This window comes from Plectropomus leopardus, chromosome 19 (genome assembly GCF_008729295.1).
Source record: "Plectropomus leopardus isolate mb chromosome 19, YSFRI_Pleo_2.0, whole genome shotgun sequence".
NCBI classification, from domain to species: domain Eukaryota; kingdom Metazoa; phylum Chordata; class Actinopteri; order Perciformes; family Serranidae; genus Plectropomus; species Plectropomus leopardus.
In genome coordinates, this window is record NC_056481.1 from 10,047,365 (window position 1) to 10,064,993 (window position 17,629).

Sequence of the window (17,629 nt, forward strand, 5' to 3'; positions counted from 1 at the left end):
TTTGAAACACATAAAGTTGTTTTATTCATAAATAAATAAAAAAGGCCTTAATTTGTATTAAAAGGTCTTAAAGTCTTAAAAATGCTACAAGTAGGATTTTATGAATTGTTTTGTTTTGACGTTGCATTGAAAAACCTCAAAATAACTGGTTACATGATCTTTTTAGGTTCATTTACCGGATGCCTCTTGTGTTAACAGCACTAAAAAGAGTCATATTTTTTAGTTATGATGAATATTTGGCTGGGTAAGGTTAGGGTTAGGGTTATTGATATTGAAAGTTGTCCCTGTCCCCACACATTTGTTGGTTAATGTTTTATTCTTAATAATAATTATAATGTTTAGTGCAAAAAAGGTCGTAATTTTAATTTAAATTGGCATTATAAAAGTCTTAAATATAACTGTAATGTAACCTTAAGCTTTAGGTCCTTCAGTGGGGTAGATGGTAGACCAGCACGGTGATACTGTTTGCAGGTGTAATTCAGTAGAAAGTGAAAACTGCTCACAATAAGGTCTGTGGTTTATTTTGAGTTACCGGGTCATGATTTCTGTAAAGAGATGTTGCTATTTAGTTTTTCAAATGTATTTTTTGGCGCTTCTAACATCACAAGAAGAGCGCCATCTCGTTCTATTATTATTTGAGAGAAGGCAGACATCTCTACGGCTGATATCTCCAACAGTCAGCAACTCACACCGAACAAATGTGACTACAGGTAAGAGGAAAAGTATAGATTTCAGGGTGGACTGGGGTAAAAAAATGGGTGATGCTGTGAACAAACATCTAAAAACAAACAAAAAAACAGCAAACTACAGTAACGCACCCCACAAAGTCATTTGGGGAGAAGTAAATGGAGTGTAACACAGCAGAGTGCGATCCACCAGATGTCAGTCAGATGGTTTCAGTGATCATACTCCTTATCAATAAACTTGGCCATGGTGGATAGCTGCACATTTGTCGTACCTTCATAAATGGTGCCTGCACACGGAGACAAAACAAAGTATTATTGTGAATTCCTGCTGAACAAAACAAGGTCGATTTTGTCAAATTCCCCTCCGCGGCACATGAACCTGCAGCTTTCGCTATCAGGAGACAAAGAGGGTTTATTATGCAGCTCAGTGTGCCGGGGAGCCAAAATGCCGGTGTTGACAGGAAAAGTGACATTTTGCCCTGGCAACTTCCCTGGCTGTGTGTTGGTATAATGGCACTCTGAGGGGTCAGACGGGGGAATTCCTGCAGAGTCTGATTACCGCTGCTGCTATCAGCCCCGCTCTCCGCCCCTCTCTGGTCCAATCACAAACTGCTACACCTGACCTTCCCACAGCCCTCATGTGTCCTTTTCTACACTGTAGCTTTAGTCACAGTTACTTAAAGCAGCTCGAATGCCAGCAGCAATCTAACAAACAGTGCAAACAAGTCAACATTTTTCTGTAAGTCACACTCACCAATTTTACAGTCTCTGTAGTATTTCTCTACGGGGTAGTCTTTGGTGAAGCCGACCCCTCCCATCCATTCGATGCATTTAGATGTGGTCAGTGTTGCAACCTGAGGAAGATAAAACATAACAAATATATTAGAATGACTTTAACCAGGAAGATGTTTCATTAAGACTGACATTATCTTTTTTTTAACACAAGTTTTCTGGCCAAGAATAAATAACAATTAATTCACTTAATTAATTATTTAAGATTCAAGATTCAAAAAACTAAATTGTCTATCAAATAGTGACAGAAAATTGCCTTCAGTCAGAGGCGCAAACAATGTAAAAAAAACACACATTCACACACAAGAATCACATGAAATCACACAACAGTTCCAAGTTCGATATCAGAATCAGTAATTTAAGGAAAAAATGGTATCAGAACATCTCTGATAAAAATACACGTGAACAATTCCCACCTCCCGAGGGACAGTATCTATGTAAAAAAGTGCAGTCAGCTCACCTCTGCACTGAAGTATTTAGCCATACAGGCCTCCTTAATGAAAGGTCTGCCTGCTTCCTTCAGACGAGCAGCGTTGTACGTCAGCAGCCGAGCTGCTTCGATCTGTGTTGCTACGTGGGCTATTTGATGCTGCATGCCCTGGATTACGAAGAGTACCATAAGGACCATGAGGACACGCTAAACAAAATACTGGCCACCAGAATAATGTGAAAAATCACAAAGATGTGAAAGTGTCTGTTGTGGATCTTAACCTGGAAGTCAAAGATGCGTTTTCCAAACTGCACTCTCTGTCTGGTGTAAGGAATCGTTTGGTCAAAGCAGCCCTGTGCCAGCCCGAGCATCTGCAACACACAAAGTTAGCACACGTGATATGTGGATTCTACACAGTGCAATCTTGAATAAAGCACATTTAGCTTGTTTTCAAGCCCAACTTAGGCATTTTTCCTCATGTTTTTTTTTAAATGTCTAAGTGACTAATGGAGACAACAGCCTGTGAAACCGTTCCAGTATTGAGCGAGAGTCCTGCAGCTGGCAGCAGCAAAACAGGCTGCGATGTAACTACTCTGGGCAAGTTTGCACTGTCAACTGTGTCCGCTAAAGTTGTTTGTTTTGCCACTGACAGGCTCAAGTTGCTATTGTAAGGTTATGACAACATTATAGAAAGAATCCCTGCATAGATCACCCTTTTTGTTAAAGAGTAATATCCTTTTTGGTTCACCAGAAACAGCCCCGAAACTGCCGTCACCGAACAGACCAGACTCCATTTAAATAAACGGCAAGTTTATCCGTGTAAAACACACTTTGACAAAAACATAATTGAATTCACAAAAGCCAACTTGGTTCTTTTTCTTCCACTGTAACAACAATCAGCAGCTCTGGTTTGTTTGAAATAAACCATTAATTTCACAGTTAGAGGTGAAAATATGCTGGCCGCACACGTTTTCCCCTGCTGCTTTCCTGATGTCAAGCATTTGTCTGTCCCTCCTTTCCCAACATTTTTACTTCTCATTGGGTAAATGAAGGGTTAATTTAAACCAACTCAGAGTTAGTGATTGTTGGAAATGTGGAAAGACAAACCAAGTATGTTATATTGTTCTGTTTCTGTCGACTTTGAATGTAGTGTTTTACAATAAAATGACTGATTATTAAAATGGAGTCTGGTGGATATAGGGGCTGGTTCTGGTTGGACGAATGGTGCCACTCTTTCAACAAAAATACCTATCTCAGCAGGGACCTTTTCATAATGTCGTCAGACACTTAAAATACCTGTCAGCAGCAAAAAAAGCATGATGTGGATAGAAATTAAGGATGCAAACATGCCCTGAGTAGTTCAACTGCAGCCTGTTTTGCTGCTGAAGGCTGCAGCGCTCTCACTCAACACTGTTACAATTTGTCATTTAGACAGAAAAACATAGGAAAATATGGTCCAGGTTGAAAAATACCAAAGTTAACCTTTAAATATATCATTCAAAAAAAATGTTTACCTGAGCAGCGATTCCAATCCTGCCCTCATTCAACATTCCTATGGCGTACTTGTACCCATGACCGACCTGTCCCAAAATGTTTTTCTCTGGCACCTACAAGGAAAAGTAAAAAGCTATTAAAGTCACAATATTGTTTCACAATGTTCCAGTGCAGTACAAGGTGTTCAGTGGTACCTTGACATTGTCAAAGTTGAGCGGGCAGGTGGAGGACGCGCGCAGGCCGAGCTTGTTCTCCTTCTTGCAAATCTCAAGACCCTGCGTGTCCCGGTCCACGATGAAGCAGGTGATGCCTCTGTAACCCTGTCAAATGGAAGTGAGTTTGTCTTTAGACATAAGCAGATGTACATTTTTGTTGAGACTGAGCTGGAGAGGTCGTCATTTATCTCTATGACAAAGTTTGGGTTTACAATTTGTGATGTTGCTTTTTTTGCATTATGGTATTTAACAGGCAAATATAATCTGAAATTACCGTAAAAAGCAGGTATCATCGTGATGTGACATGAGATTAGGCATTTTAACATTAAAGGGACAGTTCACCCCAAAATCAAAAATACATTTTGTTTTCCTCTTACTTGTAGTGCTGTTAGTAATCTAGACTGTTTTGGTGTTTTTGGTGTGCAAAGAGTTGGCGATATTTGCCTTAGAGATGTCTGCCTTCTCTCTGTTAAAATGGAAACATATGGCACTCGGCTTGTGATGCTCAGAGAACTATGGAAAAAAAGAAACACTTCAAAACACTCAACAGCAATGTGTCTTTCCAGAAATCATGACCTGGTTACTCAAGATAATCCCTGACCTTGTTTAGAGCTGTTTCAGGAACATTTTCATTTCTTCGAAACTGCACCCACCCAGTGGATTATCTTGAGTAACCAGGTCATGATTTCTAGAAAGACACATTGCTGCTGAGTTTTTCAAATGTATGTTTTTGATGCTTTGAGCACCACAAGCCAAGTGCTATCTAGTACTATTATACTGAAGAGAAAGCATTTGGCAACTCACACCAAATGTTTTTAATAAATATCACCACAGGTAAGAGAAAAAATATTTATATTTGATTTCGGGATGAAGCATTCCTTTAAGATCTTCCTAGAGGAGTTGTGGAGAATTTTTTTAGCTAATTTGAGACAAAAAGAACAGAAAGATCAGCTGTTACTCACAGCAGAGGGATCTACATTGGCCATCACCAGGAAAACACCTGCTTGCTCTGCATTGCTGATCCACATTTTGGATCCGTTGATGACGTAATAGTCTTTGTGTTTTTCAGCACGCGTCTTCAGAGCAAAGGCATCACTCCCCGACTCAGCTTCTGAGAGGCAGAAGCTTCCGATCTGTGACACAGTTACGTGAGGAAGTGAGGAAAAACATTACAGTGTATACAGAAAAGGCACAGGTTGATCATTAAACACCATCCTGTTTTATATCTTCAGCTTTCAGTAAACTGCTCACCATGTCAGTGGACAGCCGGGTGAGGTACTGCTCTTTCTGAGCTGCCGTACCCAGGTTGGAAACCAGTGTGTTGATGAGTGTGTTTTGGATGTCACAGAGCACAGCGACAGAGGGGTCCACCTTTGCCAGCTCCTCAATGACCAGAATGGAGGAGAAGAACGAGGAGCCGGTGCCGTTGTACTCTGGGTCAATCTCAATGCCCATGAGCTGCACAAAGTAAATAAATATCATAATCACTGTATAGAAAATAAAACAGACTTAGGTGAAATAAAACATCACAATTCAATGGATTACATACACCCTGTTCGAAGAGAGATTTGATCACTTCTTCATCCATGACTGAATTTTCATCCATCTTCGACACAAACGGAGCGATGCGCTCTTGTGCATATTTTTGAACTGTCAAAGAACAAAACATGCGTTTAATGTTTTAGGAATTACTGTCATCTGCTGTCAGCAGTAGTAGGATATGTGCTGCATGATGTCCAGCTCACCTGCTTCCCTCATCATGCTCTCCTCCTCTGAATATGTTTGCAGGGGAGGAAAGGAGACCCCCCCTGCTGCCTGCTCTGAGGCCATATTTGGGGAGGGATGGGTGGACCTGCTCCTCCATCCAACCTGGCATGCACCCCATGGTCGAGAGAGCTGTCTGCACGACTGAAAACAGCAGACAACAGTGTTAGTATCTATATGCAAATTGCATGAAATTCACAATTCGCCACCTTAAAATTATAAGGTTCTATCTGCTTTCTGAGCAGTTTTTAGATATTAAGCTTCAAGGTTTTTTATTTCAAATGGCATAAATTATATAAACATATTTTCTTTCTAAATAAAGAGTCCAAAATGGATATAACTTAAAAAAAACCACTCTACACAATGTCAATAGGTTGTCAAAGTATAAGAATATATGAATAACTCAATTTTGACAAAAATGTCAGTGAGAACATTAGTCAGAACAATTCTGACTAATGTTAAGTTAATCATTTCTTTCAGTGAACAGCTCCTGCTTCAGAGTTTTTTCCCCCTTTTCTATATGGTTCTCCTTCTTAATATTATTGTTGTTATTATTATTATTATTTCTAAAATTAATAATAACATATACAAAACATCAGAAAAAAGGAACAGCACGGGTAAAAATAGCAATATCTCTGAAAGATGCAAGTATATGTGCAGAATAAAAATGGTGAAAATGTGATAGACAAATAGCAGATGAGAAAATAAATATGTAATTTAATTAAAAAAGAACTCAAACAAACAAAAAAAAAACCAGAACATATACAAAGAAAGATTAACAGGGACACAAATATAAAAGTACATTCAATTAGAGGATTCTGGGAAGAAAGTGGCAGAATCTTCCAAAAGTCTGACACTTGTTTTTTTGGATGATTTAAACTGAGTGATTTAAGGAGAGCTTTTAGTCCCAGGAGGGAAGACACACACTTAGGAGGTGACTTGGAAAATGTATGTTTGTAAATGAAAAAATGGCGTTCAGCATGAGATAATTCATTCGATATTCAACAGTACTATCTCTACTTTATTATAATAACAGAGTAAACTGATTTCGAGGTTTCAAAGAAGTGAGAATCCAGAGGTGTCAAAAATCTTTTAGGATATTTCACATACTGTTGCGTTTGCAAAGTTGCGTTTGCAAAGGTACAAAAAGTATCAATGTCTGTGAACTTAGCGAAAGGCATTTGTAAGGTGTATTCCCTGTAAAATGTTGAAATGTATTTTTTTGGCCTTTTTACTGCAGATTTTGTGTGGTTCGTTTGTGCTTTCATGCTAGCATTAGCGATTTGTTAGCTGATAACGCCAACAACACTCGGCTAGGGTTACGTTATGTAATTCAAGGATAAAGGCTCGACACAATGCGAAATATATCAAAATCAGTGCTGAAACCAGGTAAATGTTAATAACTATGACAATATTATTAAGTCTCACCTTCGACAAGATCCTGAACAACGGTGCAGCCATGGTATGTTATAAAATGTTTACATGCGCGCATGTGTGCGTCAGAGGAATGATGCTGCGTTCAGGTGCCCCTTGTGCGAGTCAGACACTCAACATTTTATGTCAGTGTGTTAGCATTAACTATTTGAAACCTGAGCACATTGGCGTTTCTTTCATCAGCATGGAGCGAGGGGAATGAGCAACTCAACGAGAAAAGTAACACAAAAAATACCTTAAATTAAAAAAGAGAATGAAAGAAAACTAAAAAAAAAAAAAAAAACAGGAAATAACCTAAAAAGGTGGTAAAAAAAATGTAAATAAATAAATGATAATTATTGCTATGTATATTTTCTGTAACCCGTATTACATTAAATCATGTTTTTAAAAATATGTTTCCTTAGTTATTTGAACATTTTGTAATTATTTTTCCTCTCTCTATCTCTGTGTCTTTTTTTCATTTATTTATTGTCACCTTTTAATTTTTCTTAATTTTTAATTAATTATTTTTTTTTTGTAATTGGGGAACATTTCATATCAAGTTGCTGACTGAACAGATTTACACAATAGAAAGCCTGAAAGAGCTTTGCAGTTTTTGGAAGAAAGGCACATTTAATTTGAATGTGCAACTTTTTATACTTCATTATAGTCAGTGTCATGTGGTTGTTATATTAATAAGATAAACTTGGGATTCTTGGAAAACGTAGAGAAAGCTAGCACTTTGTTATTATTATTATTATTATTATTAACAACATGAAATAGGACACTGCAAACAACACAGAAGAAAAACAAAAAAGACAAATAAAAGACAAAAAACATGCAGGACAAACTACATACAGCCATTTACATACATACATAGTGGTAAAAGTATCAAAGAAAAATTACAAATGTCCAGTATTTTCTCAGTTTTGCTTTTGTTCGGTCCATGTAATGTTTGGGTGAATGCTCTTTTTCTATTTTGAATAATGTACTTTGGATTAATTTTGAGTTTTTTTGTAATAGGCTATTTCCCGTAATAAAAAATCCCAAATGATTTTTCCCGACTATTAAGCGTATTTGTATTATATACCTTTACCTCTTTGATTGCAATATTTTTCCCAACGTCCCTGAAGGCAACAGTTGCGTATGGGTGGACGCGGAGCACAGACGTATTAGCGAACGGAAGCGTCCACTCGGTAACAATTTAAGCCGGTTAATTTATCCCCAGGGCCCAATTTCACTCTTATCTCTGCTTAACGATAATGTAACTCAAACGACAAAAGATAAGATATGAACTGAGGGTGGTGTTAGATAGTCGGTATTAATAAAAATGCTGTACATGGACGGTTCAGCTAGCTAGGCAGCGTTAGCATTGTTGTTGTAGCTATGAGCTAACTGTCATTTTACAGTCCGCAGCTGCGTTAGCTGCTGTTACCGTCAGTAATAGTTACGAGTGAAAGCAGTGCGTGACTATCATCTCTTTTCAGGTTCAATACAGAAAAAGGAGAATGGAAGAGATAAAAACAGAGCCTGTGGATTTTGTGAAGGAATTTCAGGAGTACCTGACACAACAAACCCAGCATGTCAACATGATCTCAGGCTCTGTTTGCGGAGAGAAGGAGTCAGGAGAGCAGTTTGAAGCCGGTGGGTAGCCAGTCACAACATCACTGTGTATGGAAGCTCCATTTTGACAAAAACAAAAAAAATATTAAAATTTTCTTTAATTAAATTTTTGTTTATTTATTCCGAGAACAGTAGCACCTGCCAAATATAAATGGACAGACCTGACTCTTTATCGTGAGACATGGAATAATTTATTTGTTTTTTTTTTTGTCTTTCAAAATATGTGCTTCCCAACAAAATCAAAGAGCTGCATTTTATATTACACACAGATACTATCCAGAATTTTTTGTAATTTTATACATTCCTGATATTAATGACAAATGCACCTTCTGTTATAATATGGTAAAAACATGAGAACACTTATTTTTTCCATTTGTACATGTGACTGTCTTCTGGACTGATTTTCAGTTGTGTCTCCAAAGACATTTTGTCAAGAACATTTTATTAAAAGAGCCCTATTTGCTTCTAATATTAAAAAATCTAAAATTTTGAAAATGAATAATAATAAATTATTTGCTCATTATTTTTAGATAAGTATTTAAGTCATAAAATACAATTTAAAAGAAGATTGTCCTCATATATAAATAAAAAAAAAAAATCAGATTTAGATACATATCTTAAAACACTTTCAGACTTAAAAATATGTAATAAAAAAAACTAACCAAAACTACTAATTTATTAAATCTTACAGGTTTATTATATAAATAATAAGGTAAATCCCCATGTGTGTTCAGACTGTTTTATTTTATTTAATTTTGTCTGTCTGGTTTGTACCTACTTGCCTCATTACCTTCATTTGTAAATTTGTGTATTCACCACTGAATGCACTGTTTATAAAAAAAGTTTCAGGCCTGTGGGAATATAAAGCAAATCATATATGTAAAGCAATTTTCTTTGATAAATAAAAATTCAAATCTTAAAGGCGTTGTCTGTTTGGTTTCAGTTGCCCCCAGGAGTGAGCAGAATGGTCTCGACCCTCCGTCTGTGGAGGTGAGCCTGCCCGTGGAGGACGGGCCAGATGTACAGATGGACGGTCTGGAGAGGACCTGCGATGGAAAGTACAAGTGCAGCTACTGCAGCTATGCCAACAAGGGCATGGCTCGTTTAATAGAGCACATCCGCATCCACACAGGTCAGTGGTTACACTGCTGTCATTCATTCTTTAAGGCAACACCATCCCTAAACATCTACCTGAAACACTGCAGGTAATCCAAACACACAGCTCACAACCTGATATTAGACAATCAGCCACAATAATAAAGCCACTAACAGGTTAAGTAAACAACATTAATCATACTGTGTTTCAATGTTCTGCTGGGAAACTTTGGGTCCTGGCATTCAGGTGGACACTTGACAAGCACAACCACCCGAACACTGTTGCAGATCAAGTACTGGAAATTAGCACCGGCCAGTGTAGAATGTAACTAAGTACTTATACTCAAGTGATGTACTAAAGTACAAATTTGAGGTACTTGTCCTTAACTTGAGACTTTTCCCTTCATCCCACTTCATACTTTTACTCCACCACATTTCAGAGGGAATATTGTACTTTTTATCTCATGACATTTACCTGACAGCTTTAGTTACTTTACAAATTATGATTTTTGCATAAAAAACACAAGAGTGTATAAAATATGATGTTTTGTTATAAATTAAATTACCAAAAATTTTATATAATTACTGCTGCAGCTATTAATTGATCAATCAGTCAATTCACAGAAAATTTATGGCCAACTATTTTGAAAAACAAATTTACATATATATATATATATATATATATATATATATATATATATATATATATTATTTAGTTATTTCCAATTTTTGTTTTACAGTTTTGAGATTTTTTAAATGTTTTTTTAATAATCTTGAGTTTTTGAGTGTTTTTTTTTTTTTAAATAAATCTGAATTTTGGGGTGTTTTTTTCTATTTATTTTATTAATTTGAAGGTTAATGATTTTTGGGGGGTATTTTTTGTAAGTTTGACTTTTTTGAATTTTTTTTTCTCATTTATATATAATTTAGATTTTTCAGGGTATTTTTACCTAATAATTTCAAGTTTTGGATGTATGTGTGTGTGTTTTAAGATATTTCTGCATTGGGTACTTTTACTTTTAATACTCTAATGACATTTTCCTGATTATACATACTTACTTTTACTTAAATACCATTTTCCATGCAGTATTTTCACAGTGTGGTATTGGTACTTTTACTTAAGCAAAGGATCTGAATACTTCTTGTACCACTGGCACTGACCACCAGGTAAATTCTGGTAAAATATGCGAGAGGTGGCTAGATTTGCTTTACTCGCCTGCCAAAAAAAAATAAAATAAAATAAAAATCGGTAGGTAGATCTTAGATCCACCAGCCTCAGTGGCAGGTGGACAAAAAAAGATCATTTCCAACTCTATATCATTAAAATATGGATGACTGATCTGACTGACTGATTCTCACCTAGGAGAAAAGCCTCACCGCTGCCAGCTCTGCCCGTTTGCTTCGGCATATGAACGCCACCTGGAAGCTCACATGCGCTCGCACACAGGAGAGAAGCCGTACAAGTGCGACCTCTGCGCCTTCCGCTGCAGCGACCGCAGCAACCTGTCGCACCACCGTCGCCGCCGCCACAAGCTCCTGCCCACGAGGGTTGTCCGCTCTCCTTTCGCCAACAAGAGGATGTTGAGCTCCCTGCAGAAGAGGACTGGCTCTCTGGGCTTCAGCAGGCGGCTCCTCATCAACTTCAGCCCTCCCTCCATGGTGATCCCGAAATCGGATTATCTGAATGACTTCTCTCACAAGATCCACCATCATCTGAGCAGCAGCGAGTATAAGAGCAATCCCAGAGTGGATGAGAGTGACAGTCGAAACAGAGGTGCAAATGGTTTGACTTTTAATAACCCATTGGACCAGCTGTCCACACTTGCGGGCCAGTTAGCCGACCTCCATCCTGAGTCTCAGACTCCGGCGTCCCCTGACAGGGAGTCCTTAAAAGACGAAAAGCCCATCGTCATACAGCAGGTCTCCAGTGAACACGTCACCATGTGCTCAAATGGAGTGCAGACAGATAAAAATGACTCTCCCACCTCCGGCCATGAGAGCTGCAGTCCCGTCCCCAGCCTCGGCTTTGACAACAGCGCGAACACTCTGACTGTGAGCGTTAGCAACAGCCAGCCGAGCACACCCGCCCCCGCCCTCACCACACCGGACCAGCAGCTCTTACACAGATGCCAGCACTGCGATATTCACTTTGTGGACAATATCCTCTACACCATTCACATGGGCTGCCATGGCTTCGAACATCCATTTCAGTGCAACATCTGTGGTCACATGTGCGCAGACAAATACGACTTTGCGTGCCATTTTGCCCGAGGACAACACAAAAAGTGATTCCTGGCAACATTGGTGCATATTGTGTTTTTAGTGTATTGCTTGTACAGCATCTAAACATGGTGGCACTGATTTACTTTTTTTTTTTGTTATGTACATTTTACTATTCCCTTTTCATTTCATACTCAATATATTGTTGCCTCACTGCAGATCGACGTGGTTTTGAGCTTTTCGTATTTGTTTTGGATCGATACATACAAAGGGTGGGCAAAACAGAAACAGCCTACACAAGTTAGCTGTCAGAAAAAATGTTAGCGTTGTACTTTTTTGCAAACCACGTTACAGTTGCATGTCATTATGAGGGGGACACATTGAAACTTCATGTTTCAACAAGGCTTTGGTTAATGTGTGGTTAGGTTTAGAGACAAAAACACCTGGTTATGGTTGGGAAAAGATCATGTTTTAGAGTAAAATACCCTCTTTTGGTGGCACAATCTTGGTAAGAAATGCAGCAATATCTATAAAAAAAAAAAGCTTTTTGTGCCATCCTCGCCGACGGGTCTCTACAAAACACCCACGTTTGGAGCCTAAAGTCGATGGACACACAGCAATGACAATGTGAAATATTTATAATAAAGTACCAACAGTATTTACACCAAACCTGAGCCTCAGCAGCGAGGTATCTCTGAGAATTATTTGCCATTATCGGAAGGGGGGAGTGAGAGACGAGGACATTTCTCGAAACTTCAGGTTTCAGTCATTGCTCCTAAAATAATGTGACAGATGCTCATATATTGCATGTGAAGCAACATTAGCCATAATAGCTAGAAAAATGATGAGTTTTAGGTGATTTCCTGAGCTTGTTGTAGATTCGTGATATGCCGGTTCCCTTTGGCATATCTAGCACTCGACTTTTTGGGGGTCAGCTTTGTAAATTTTGCAACTTTACCACAAGGTTGACTTTTTGTAATCTTGTGAACATCTGTGAGCCCGATTAGTTTAAATATCCTAAAAATAATTAATGTTGATGCATAATGACTTGTGTTGGATCACTGTTTCTTAACTTAACTTAGCTATTTTGGATTTTTGGAGTAATGGAATAGAAAAATGGAGCATTGGAATACTGCTTGGATATTGGTTACCGTGGCAACGATCAAAGCATCGTAGCATCCTGGCTGTTACACTGTAATTTTGTCCACCATCTGTACTGTGTAATGTCTGTTTGTCTAATTATACACCAAAGCTTCCATCTACAGTACAATAAGTGGACACATTTTGCTGTGAGAAATTGAAGTAGACTTCAGAGACTGACTCAATAATTGGATTATTTTCTGTTGAAATCCTAAGTTTGTGCCCAAACAAACTCATTATAATACTGATTGATGTTGTGACATTTTTTTATACCTCACGCTGTAGACTGCAGAAGTTGTCAGTCAAATCAACCTTTAATATTACAGATAAGATTTCAATGTTGTTTTTTTCTCCTTTTTTCTTACTTATTTATACCCATGAAACAATTTTATATTTTTTAAGATGTCATGAGTAGTTTCTTTTTGTACAAAATCAAATTTTACAGTAGTCACTTTTTATGTGTACAGTAGCAGATGTTGGGACACTTTAAAGATCTCTAAGATGTAATGTGACGTAGTGATCATTTTTATTTTCATTAATAACTTTTGTAAATTTTGGTCTAAAGTAAAGACTTACTTGCTCACATGTAATTATTTAATCATGCAGAGAAAGTGAACATGTGAGATCACTGGACTCTTCTCTTAAACATACCATTTGTACACTGACACCATATTTTCAGAGACTGTGTAGATGACCACGAGAGTTTGTCTATTTGATTACATTCATTACAAGATCAAATAAAAGGCTACATACATATTTCCAGCAGAAGTACATTATATTTACATTTAATCAAATCTGAGTCACGCATTCTCGTATGACTTTTGATGCGATTAAATTTGCCTCTGTGAAAATTCAAGAAAATAATATTAAATTCACCTATTGTCATTTTTGATTCTCAACAGGATTTCCTTTTTCTCACGATCGAAAACATCCGCTGCTCTTTTCACCAAACGTTCTACGTCAATGTCCTCTTCTTGGGTTAAAGATGCTTCCTGGAGCAACTGTTTCCGCAGGTTTTGAAGAAATGTTGCTTTGGATTCGTTCAGCTGAGCAGCCAAAGTCCTCATGAGCTCAGGGGTTAACTGATTCTCTGAAGTTAAGGGGACAAAATAATCAGTTTGCTGGGCGTCAGATGTCAAATGAGTAGAATGTCAGCTTTGTAGTATTAAACGGATAATTTGTATATTTTGAAGTGGGGTTGTATGAGGGACTTATCTATAGTCAGTAGATGGCGATCGGCGCACCGTAGAAACGGTGCCATGTACTGATGTGGACGTGGACAGCAGCAAAGAGTATTGTATGACGTGTTCAAATTACCCTGGAAAGTTGGAATTTCGAAGTTCCCAATCAGAGATATCAACTGGAACACCCACCGAGGCTGGGTTGACTTTGCAACCCCGACTTCTGGCTGCTCCCTGCATCAACAGTAGTAAAAGCTTTAGTAATATACTGTTTATTTGTACTTCTTTCTTATTTGTGTCTCATTTAAATATCTTCATATGTGGAGCGTTGTTCAGGTGCTATCTGTGGACATGCTGCTATGTTGTTTGAAAGCACAAAATACGGCATATAGTGTTGTTATCAACCGGTATTGCTAACAATGGCTAACCTGGCTAAACCTGGTATTACTAACAACATCTTGGTTTTCTGACTCGCATACCACGTCATTCAAACTAATTACTTTAAATGTTTGCTATATTTAGAGTACCATTTACCCTGCTGTTGGACAGCCCTTAGCGAAGGGAAACTGAAGCAGTTATTTCCATCTATGTTCTTTTCAAAACCACCCGACTCCATTGACAAAAACAGTAATTTTACGTTACAGAACACAGGAGTTGCTTATCTACCACTGCCCCAATTTGTTAGTTAGTGTTATTATGTAACTTTGGTATTTTAAAGGGTTAGTTTGGGTTAATTTCGCAAAAAACTAACCAGTAGACTAGCAACTCCAGTGATTTGTGAGGTAAAATTACTGTTTTTGTCAACAGAGTGTGGTTGCTTCGAGGAGTATAGCTGAATAGAGCAGCTTTGTCCAATGGCAAGGAAAATATTCGACATAAAGTGTACTTGATTTTTTTTTAGGTGGCTAAAAAATGTAGTACATTGCTTAGCTTCTGTGGTGGTTCTCCTGCCTGCTTCTCTAAAATGGGAGCATGCTGACCGTCATCTACTGTGGGAAACATACTGACTATGAATAAGTACTCCATACAACCCCATTTAAAAAAATCTGAAATATCCCTTTAATGAAAATAACAACTGACCTCTGGCAGTCTTCATGGCTTCAGATATGTGGCGTCTACAGGCCTGGTCAGTCTGGTGAACGACACTGGTGGCACATCTCAGGCGGTCCGCCTCCTGCCCAGACCATAACACTTAAATTCTGCAGCTGCATATTTAAAGTCCACTATTCACAGATTTGATAGGAGCTACACACCTTTTGCTCCGTGTTGTCCTCAGCTGGACTCAGCGGGTTGTTTAGTGCAGAGGAGATCAACTCCATCACCCTCTGGCTGAGAACAAGCCAGATAGGAAGAGAAAAAGACAGAGGCAACACATGAATATTATGCTTGTGAACTTTAGCAATAAGTGTCAAGAACTGCTTATTCTGCTCTTACATGTCACATTTGGATAAATCGTCTGTGGTATTGAGAGAAATGCTGTTTGCCTCCCATGAGTTCTTTTGTGGATTTGGAGGCTCCAAACGCGTCACCATGTCCAGTATCACCTCAGTGGGAATGGGTGCAGACCTGCTCTGGTTTCTGCTGATGCACGACTCCAAATCACATTGCAAATACATCTGACAGAAACCCAGCGAATCTGACAAGCCAACACATAAATTATTTCAACCAAAGAGGCATTGTTACGAGTGGTTTTGTATATTTTCTCCCACTGTTTTTGCACAGATTTCTTATCATCAAGTTAGTGGTCTATATGTAAACAGAAAACAGAGTGCTTACACTTTCTTGCCAGTTGGTACACTTCATATCTCATGCTCGGATAGTAGAAGTTGTCATCCAGCAGAAAGAGGAGTGGTGCCTGGTCAGCCTGTGAGCAGTCCACAGCTTCAGGCTGCAGTAGAGCTTGAATGCACTTTTCCCAAGCAGCTCTGTTGATCTGACAATTGCTCGGCAGCTCGGCCAAAACTTGAGGTTTCTCCAAGAACTGCTCCATGCACCTCAAAAGTGCTTGTCTGTGTAACTTCCATTCAGTGTGCTAGAAAGAGTGAAAATTATATCAAAATGTTTAAATGCATGCTGGAAATATGAAACTGAATTTACATTGTTATGTAACAAAAGAAACCTAAAATGACACCCAAATGAAGAAACTGAGGTCTAATTAATATAATTTCCGTTGTGCAATTCTGGTAGTTTTGAATACAGTGTCATCAGATTACACTGTTTGGGGTTGCTTTAAGAAGGGGACAAATTAGCTGAATTATCTTACCGTTTCTTGTAGTTTGACACCACCCACCACCCCTTTGGTCTGAAAAGCATGCACGGGGATCAGGTCGTCATACGGCACCACACAGGCTCGCCATCCGTGCTGTGCAGCGCTGCTGAGGATGTTTCGGGCCAGCGTGGACTTCCCGGCAGCAGGAAGCCCGCAGAGGACACACAGACAGGCCGCTGCCCGGCACACAACTCCGGCCTCTTCTGCTGCCATGTGCTACCACAGAGCCGCTGCAAAACCCAGCTTTTTACATGATATTGTTGCAGCCATGAGTGGTTCAATCTGACGGCGGACTTCCGCAACAAGCCGATCAAAACAAATGGGAACCACGAGACTTCCGGTTATGGTCCTTTCAAAATAAAAGCACACAAGTGAACCGTGTTATTGTCCTGTGTTGTATTTTGTGTTTTTAAGAAATGTTTTCAGTTATATGTTCTGCTGTTTCTGTTTAAATGTATCTCATGTGACTTTTGTTGATGTCATCACACATGCCCAGGGACTGCATGTTTAATTCTGTCAAGAGAGCTAAACTGGCACACTTACAAACAATTCTGTTTATGTGCATTGTCCCTGCAGCTTCAAACTGTGTAAATAAATAAAATGAATAATTGGCAAGTAAGTAAATAAATAAATAATTATGTACTAGACTGCAGCTAAGGCCCTGTGAACTAAATAAATGTTTGCAGACCAACGGACAAGGTCTACCACTTTCATATAACCTGGGTTATATGAAAGTGGCAGTCCTCAGACAATCAAACATGTTTCTTTTCCCCCCTAAATTGTGGAACATGTAACAAAAGGGGGAAGGCTGTGGTTCCCAGCCTGGGTATAGGAACCCCTCAGATATTCCAAAGAAAACTGCAGGAGTCAGTAGATATATCTTTTACATAAAAAATGTGCACTGTCACAGCATATTTTCACTCTCAGAGGAAAAATCACTATAAATTGCTCACAATTCACTCCAAACTAAAACTGTATTGAGGGGTCATAGTTAGACATTGGTTAATTTTAGGGGTCACAGGTCAAAGGGGTTTAGAACAACTGATTTAAGGACTATCAGATCTAGTTTTTTTTTTCAGCAAATATGAGAACCAAATGCAAAAAACTTGAAAACAGGTAATTAGGCAATTCATTTTTATACATACTGATAATTATTATTTTTTATCAACTGGCCCCTGGTTTGTTGTCATGTTGCAAAAGTGGCCCCTGTGCAAGGCGAGTTGAACATCCCTGCCCTGCAGGCTACAGATGACCTTTACATGGGAAGAGTATAAATGGTGGTTTAAGTCATTCCTTTTCTATTCGGG

The 17,629-nt window shown here is 38.5% G+C and overlaps 3 protein-coding genes across 4 annotated transcripts; 1 reads left to right on the forward strand and 2 right to left on the reverse strand.

Annotated features, from left to right (window-relative positions):
• Positions 1 to 760: 760 nt before the first annotated feature.
• acadsb (acyl-CoA dehydrogenase short/branched chain) lies at positions 761 to 6,899 on the reverse strand. Its single transcript, XM_042508384.1, has 11 exons — positions 6,810 to 6,899; positions 5,363 to 5,525; positions 5,167 to 5,267; positions 4,869 to 5,075; positions 4,580 to 4,750; positions 3,597 to 3,722; positions 3,423 to 3,515; positions 2,190 to 2,279; positions 1,939 to 2,076; positions 1,441 to 1,540; positions 761 to 973 (listed from the first exon to the last, which is right to left on the reverse strand). Exons 1-11 carry the CDS (start codon positions 6,840 to 6,842, stop codon positions 897 to 899), a joined length of 1,299 nt encoding a protein of 432 aa, XP_042364318.1. The 5' UTR covers positions 6,843 to 6,899; the 3' UTR covers positions 761 to 896.
• Positions 6,900 to 7,930: 1,031 nt separating this feature from the next.
• LOC121959128 (zinc finger protein Pegasus-like) lies at positions 7,931 to 12,211 on the forward strand. Its single transcript, XM_042508314.1, has 4 exons — positions 7,931 to 7,990; positions 8,282 to 8,438; positions 9,361 to 9,549; positions 10,876 to 12,211. Exons 2-4 carry the CDS (start codon positions 8,303 to 8,305, stop codon positions 11,799 to 11,801), a joined length of 1,251 nt encoding a protein of 416 aa, XP_042364248.1. The 5' UTR covers positions 7,931 to 7,990; positions 8,282 to 8,302; the 3' UTR covers positions 11,802 to 12,211.
• A 152-nt stretch (positions 12,212 to 12,363) lies between these two features.
• Positions 12,364 to 16,639, reverse strand: LOC121959129 (L-seryl-tRNA(Sec) kinase). Of its 2 annotated transcripts, none has more exons than XM_042508316.1 (6): positions 16,317 to 16,639; positions 15,830 to 16,085; positions 15,488 to 15,689; positions 15,307 to 15,382; positions 15,134 to 15,224; positions 12,364 to 13,962 (listed from the first exon to the last, which is right to left on the reverse strand). In XM_042508316.1, the coding sequence occupies exons 1-6, from the start codon at positions 16,533 to 16,535 to the stop codon at positions 13,745 to 13,747; spliced, it is 1,062 nt and encodes a 353-aa protein (XP_042364250.1). In that variant the 5' UTR covers positions 16,536 to 16,639; the 3' UTR covers positions 12,364 to 13,744. The 2 variants fall into 2 exon arrangements, with proteins under 2 accessions (XP_042364250.1, XP_042364249.1); XM_042508315.1 differs by having other exon boundaries at positions 15,134 to 15,227; positions 16,317 to 16,637.
• Between the last annotated feature and the right edge of the window lie 990 nt (positions 16,640 to 17,629).

Excerpts from the sequence above, each read along its gene's own strand:
- acadsb (XM_042508384.1), bottom strand. The coding sequence starts at position 6,842 with ATGGCTGCACCGTTGTTCAGGATCTTGTCGAAG. Across the intron at positions 1,541-1,938 it reads CTAAATACTTCAGTGCAGAG|GTTGCAACACTGACCACATC; the intron begins GTGAGCTGACTG and ends TATCTTCCTCAG. Across the intron at positions 974-1,440 it reads CTACAGAGACTGTAAAATTG|GCACCATTTATGAAGGTACG; the intron begins GTGAGTGTGACT and ends CTCCGTGTGCAG.
- LOC121959128 (XM_042508314.1), top strand. The coding sequence starts at position 8,303 with ATGGAAGAGATAAAAACAGAGCCTGTGGATTTTGTGAAGGAATTTCAG. Across the intron at positions 8,439-9,360 it reads AGGAGAGCAGTTTGAAGCCG|TTGCCCCCAGGAGTGAGCAG; the intron begins GTGGGTAGCCAG and ends GTTTGGTTTCAG. Across the intron at positions 9,550-10,875 it reads GCACATCCGCATCCACACAG|GAGAAAAGCCTCACCGCTGC; the intron begins GTCAGTGGTTAC and ends ATTCTCACCTAG.
- LOC121959129 (XM_042508315.1), bottom strand. The coding sequence starts at position 16,535 with ATGGCAGCAGAAGAGGCCGGAGTTGTGTGCCGGGCAGCGGCCTGTCTG. Across the intron at positions 16,086-16,316 it reads GTGTCAAACTACAAGAAACG|CACACTGAATGGAAGTTACA; the intron begins GTAAGATAATTC and ends CACTCTTTCTAG. Across the intron at positions 15,383-15,487 it reads GATTTATCCAAATGTGACAT|CCAGAGGGTGATGGAGTTGA; the intron begins GTAAGAGCAGAA and ends GCTTGTTCTCAG.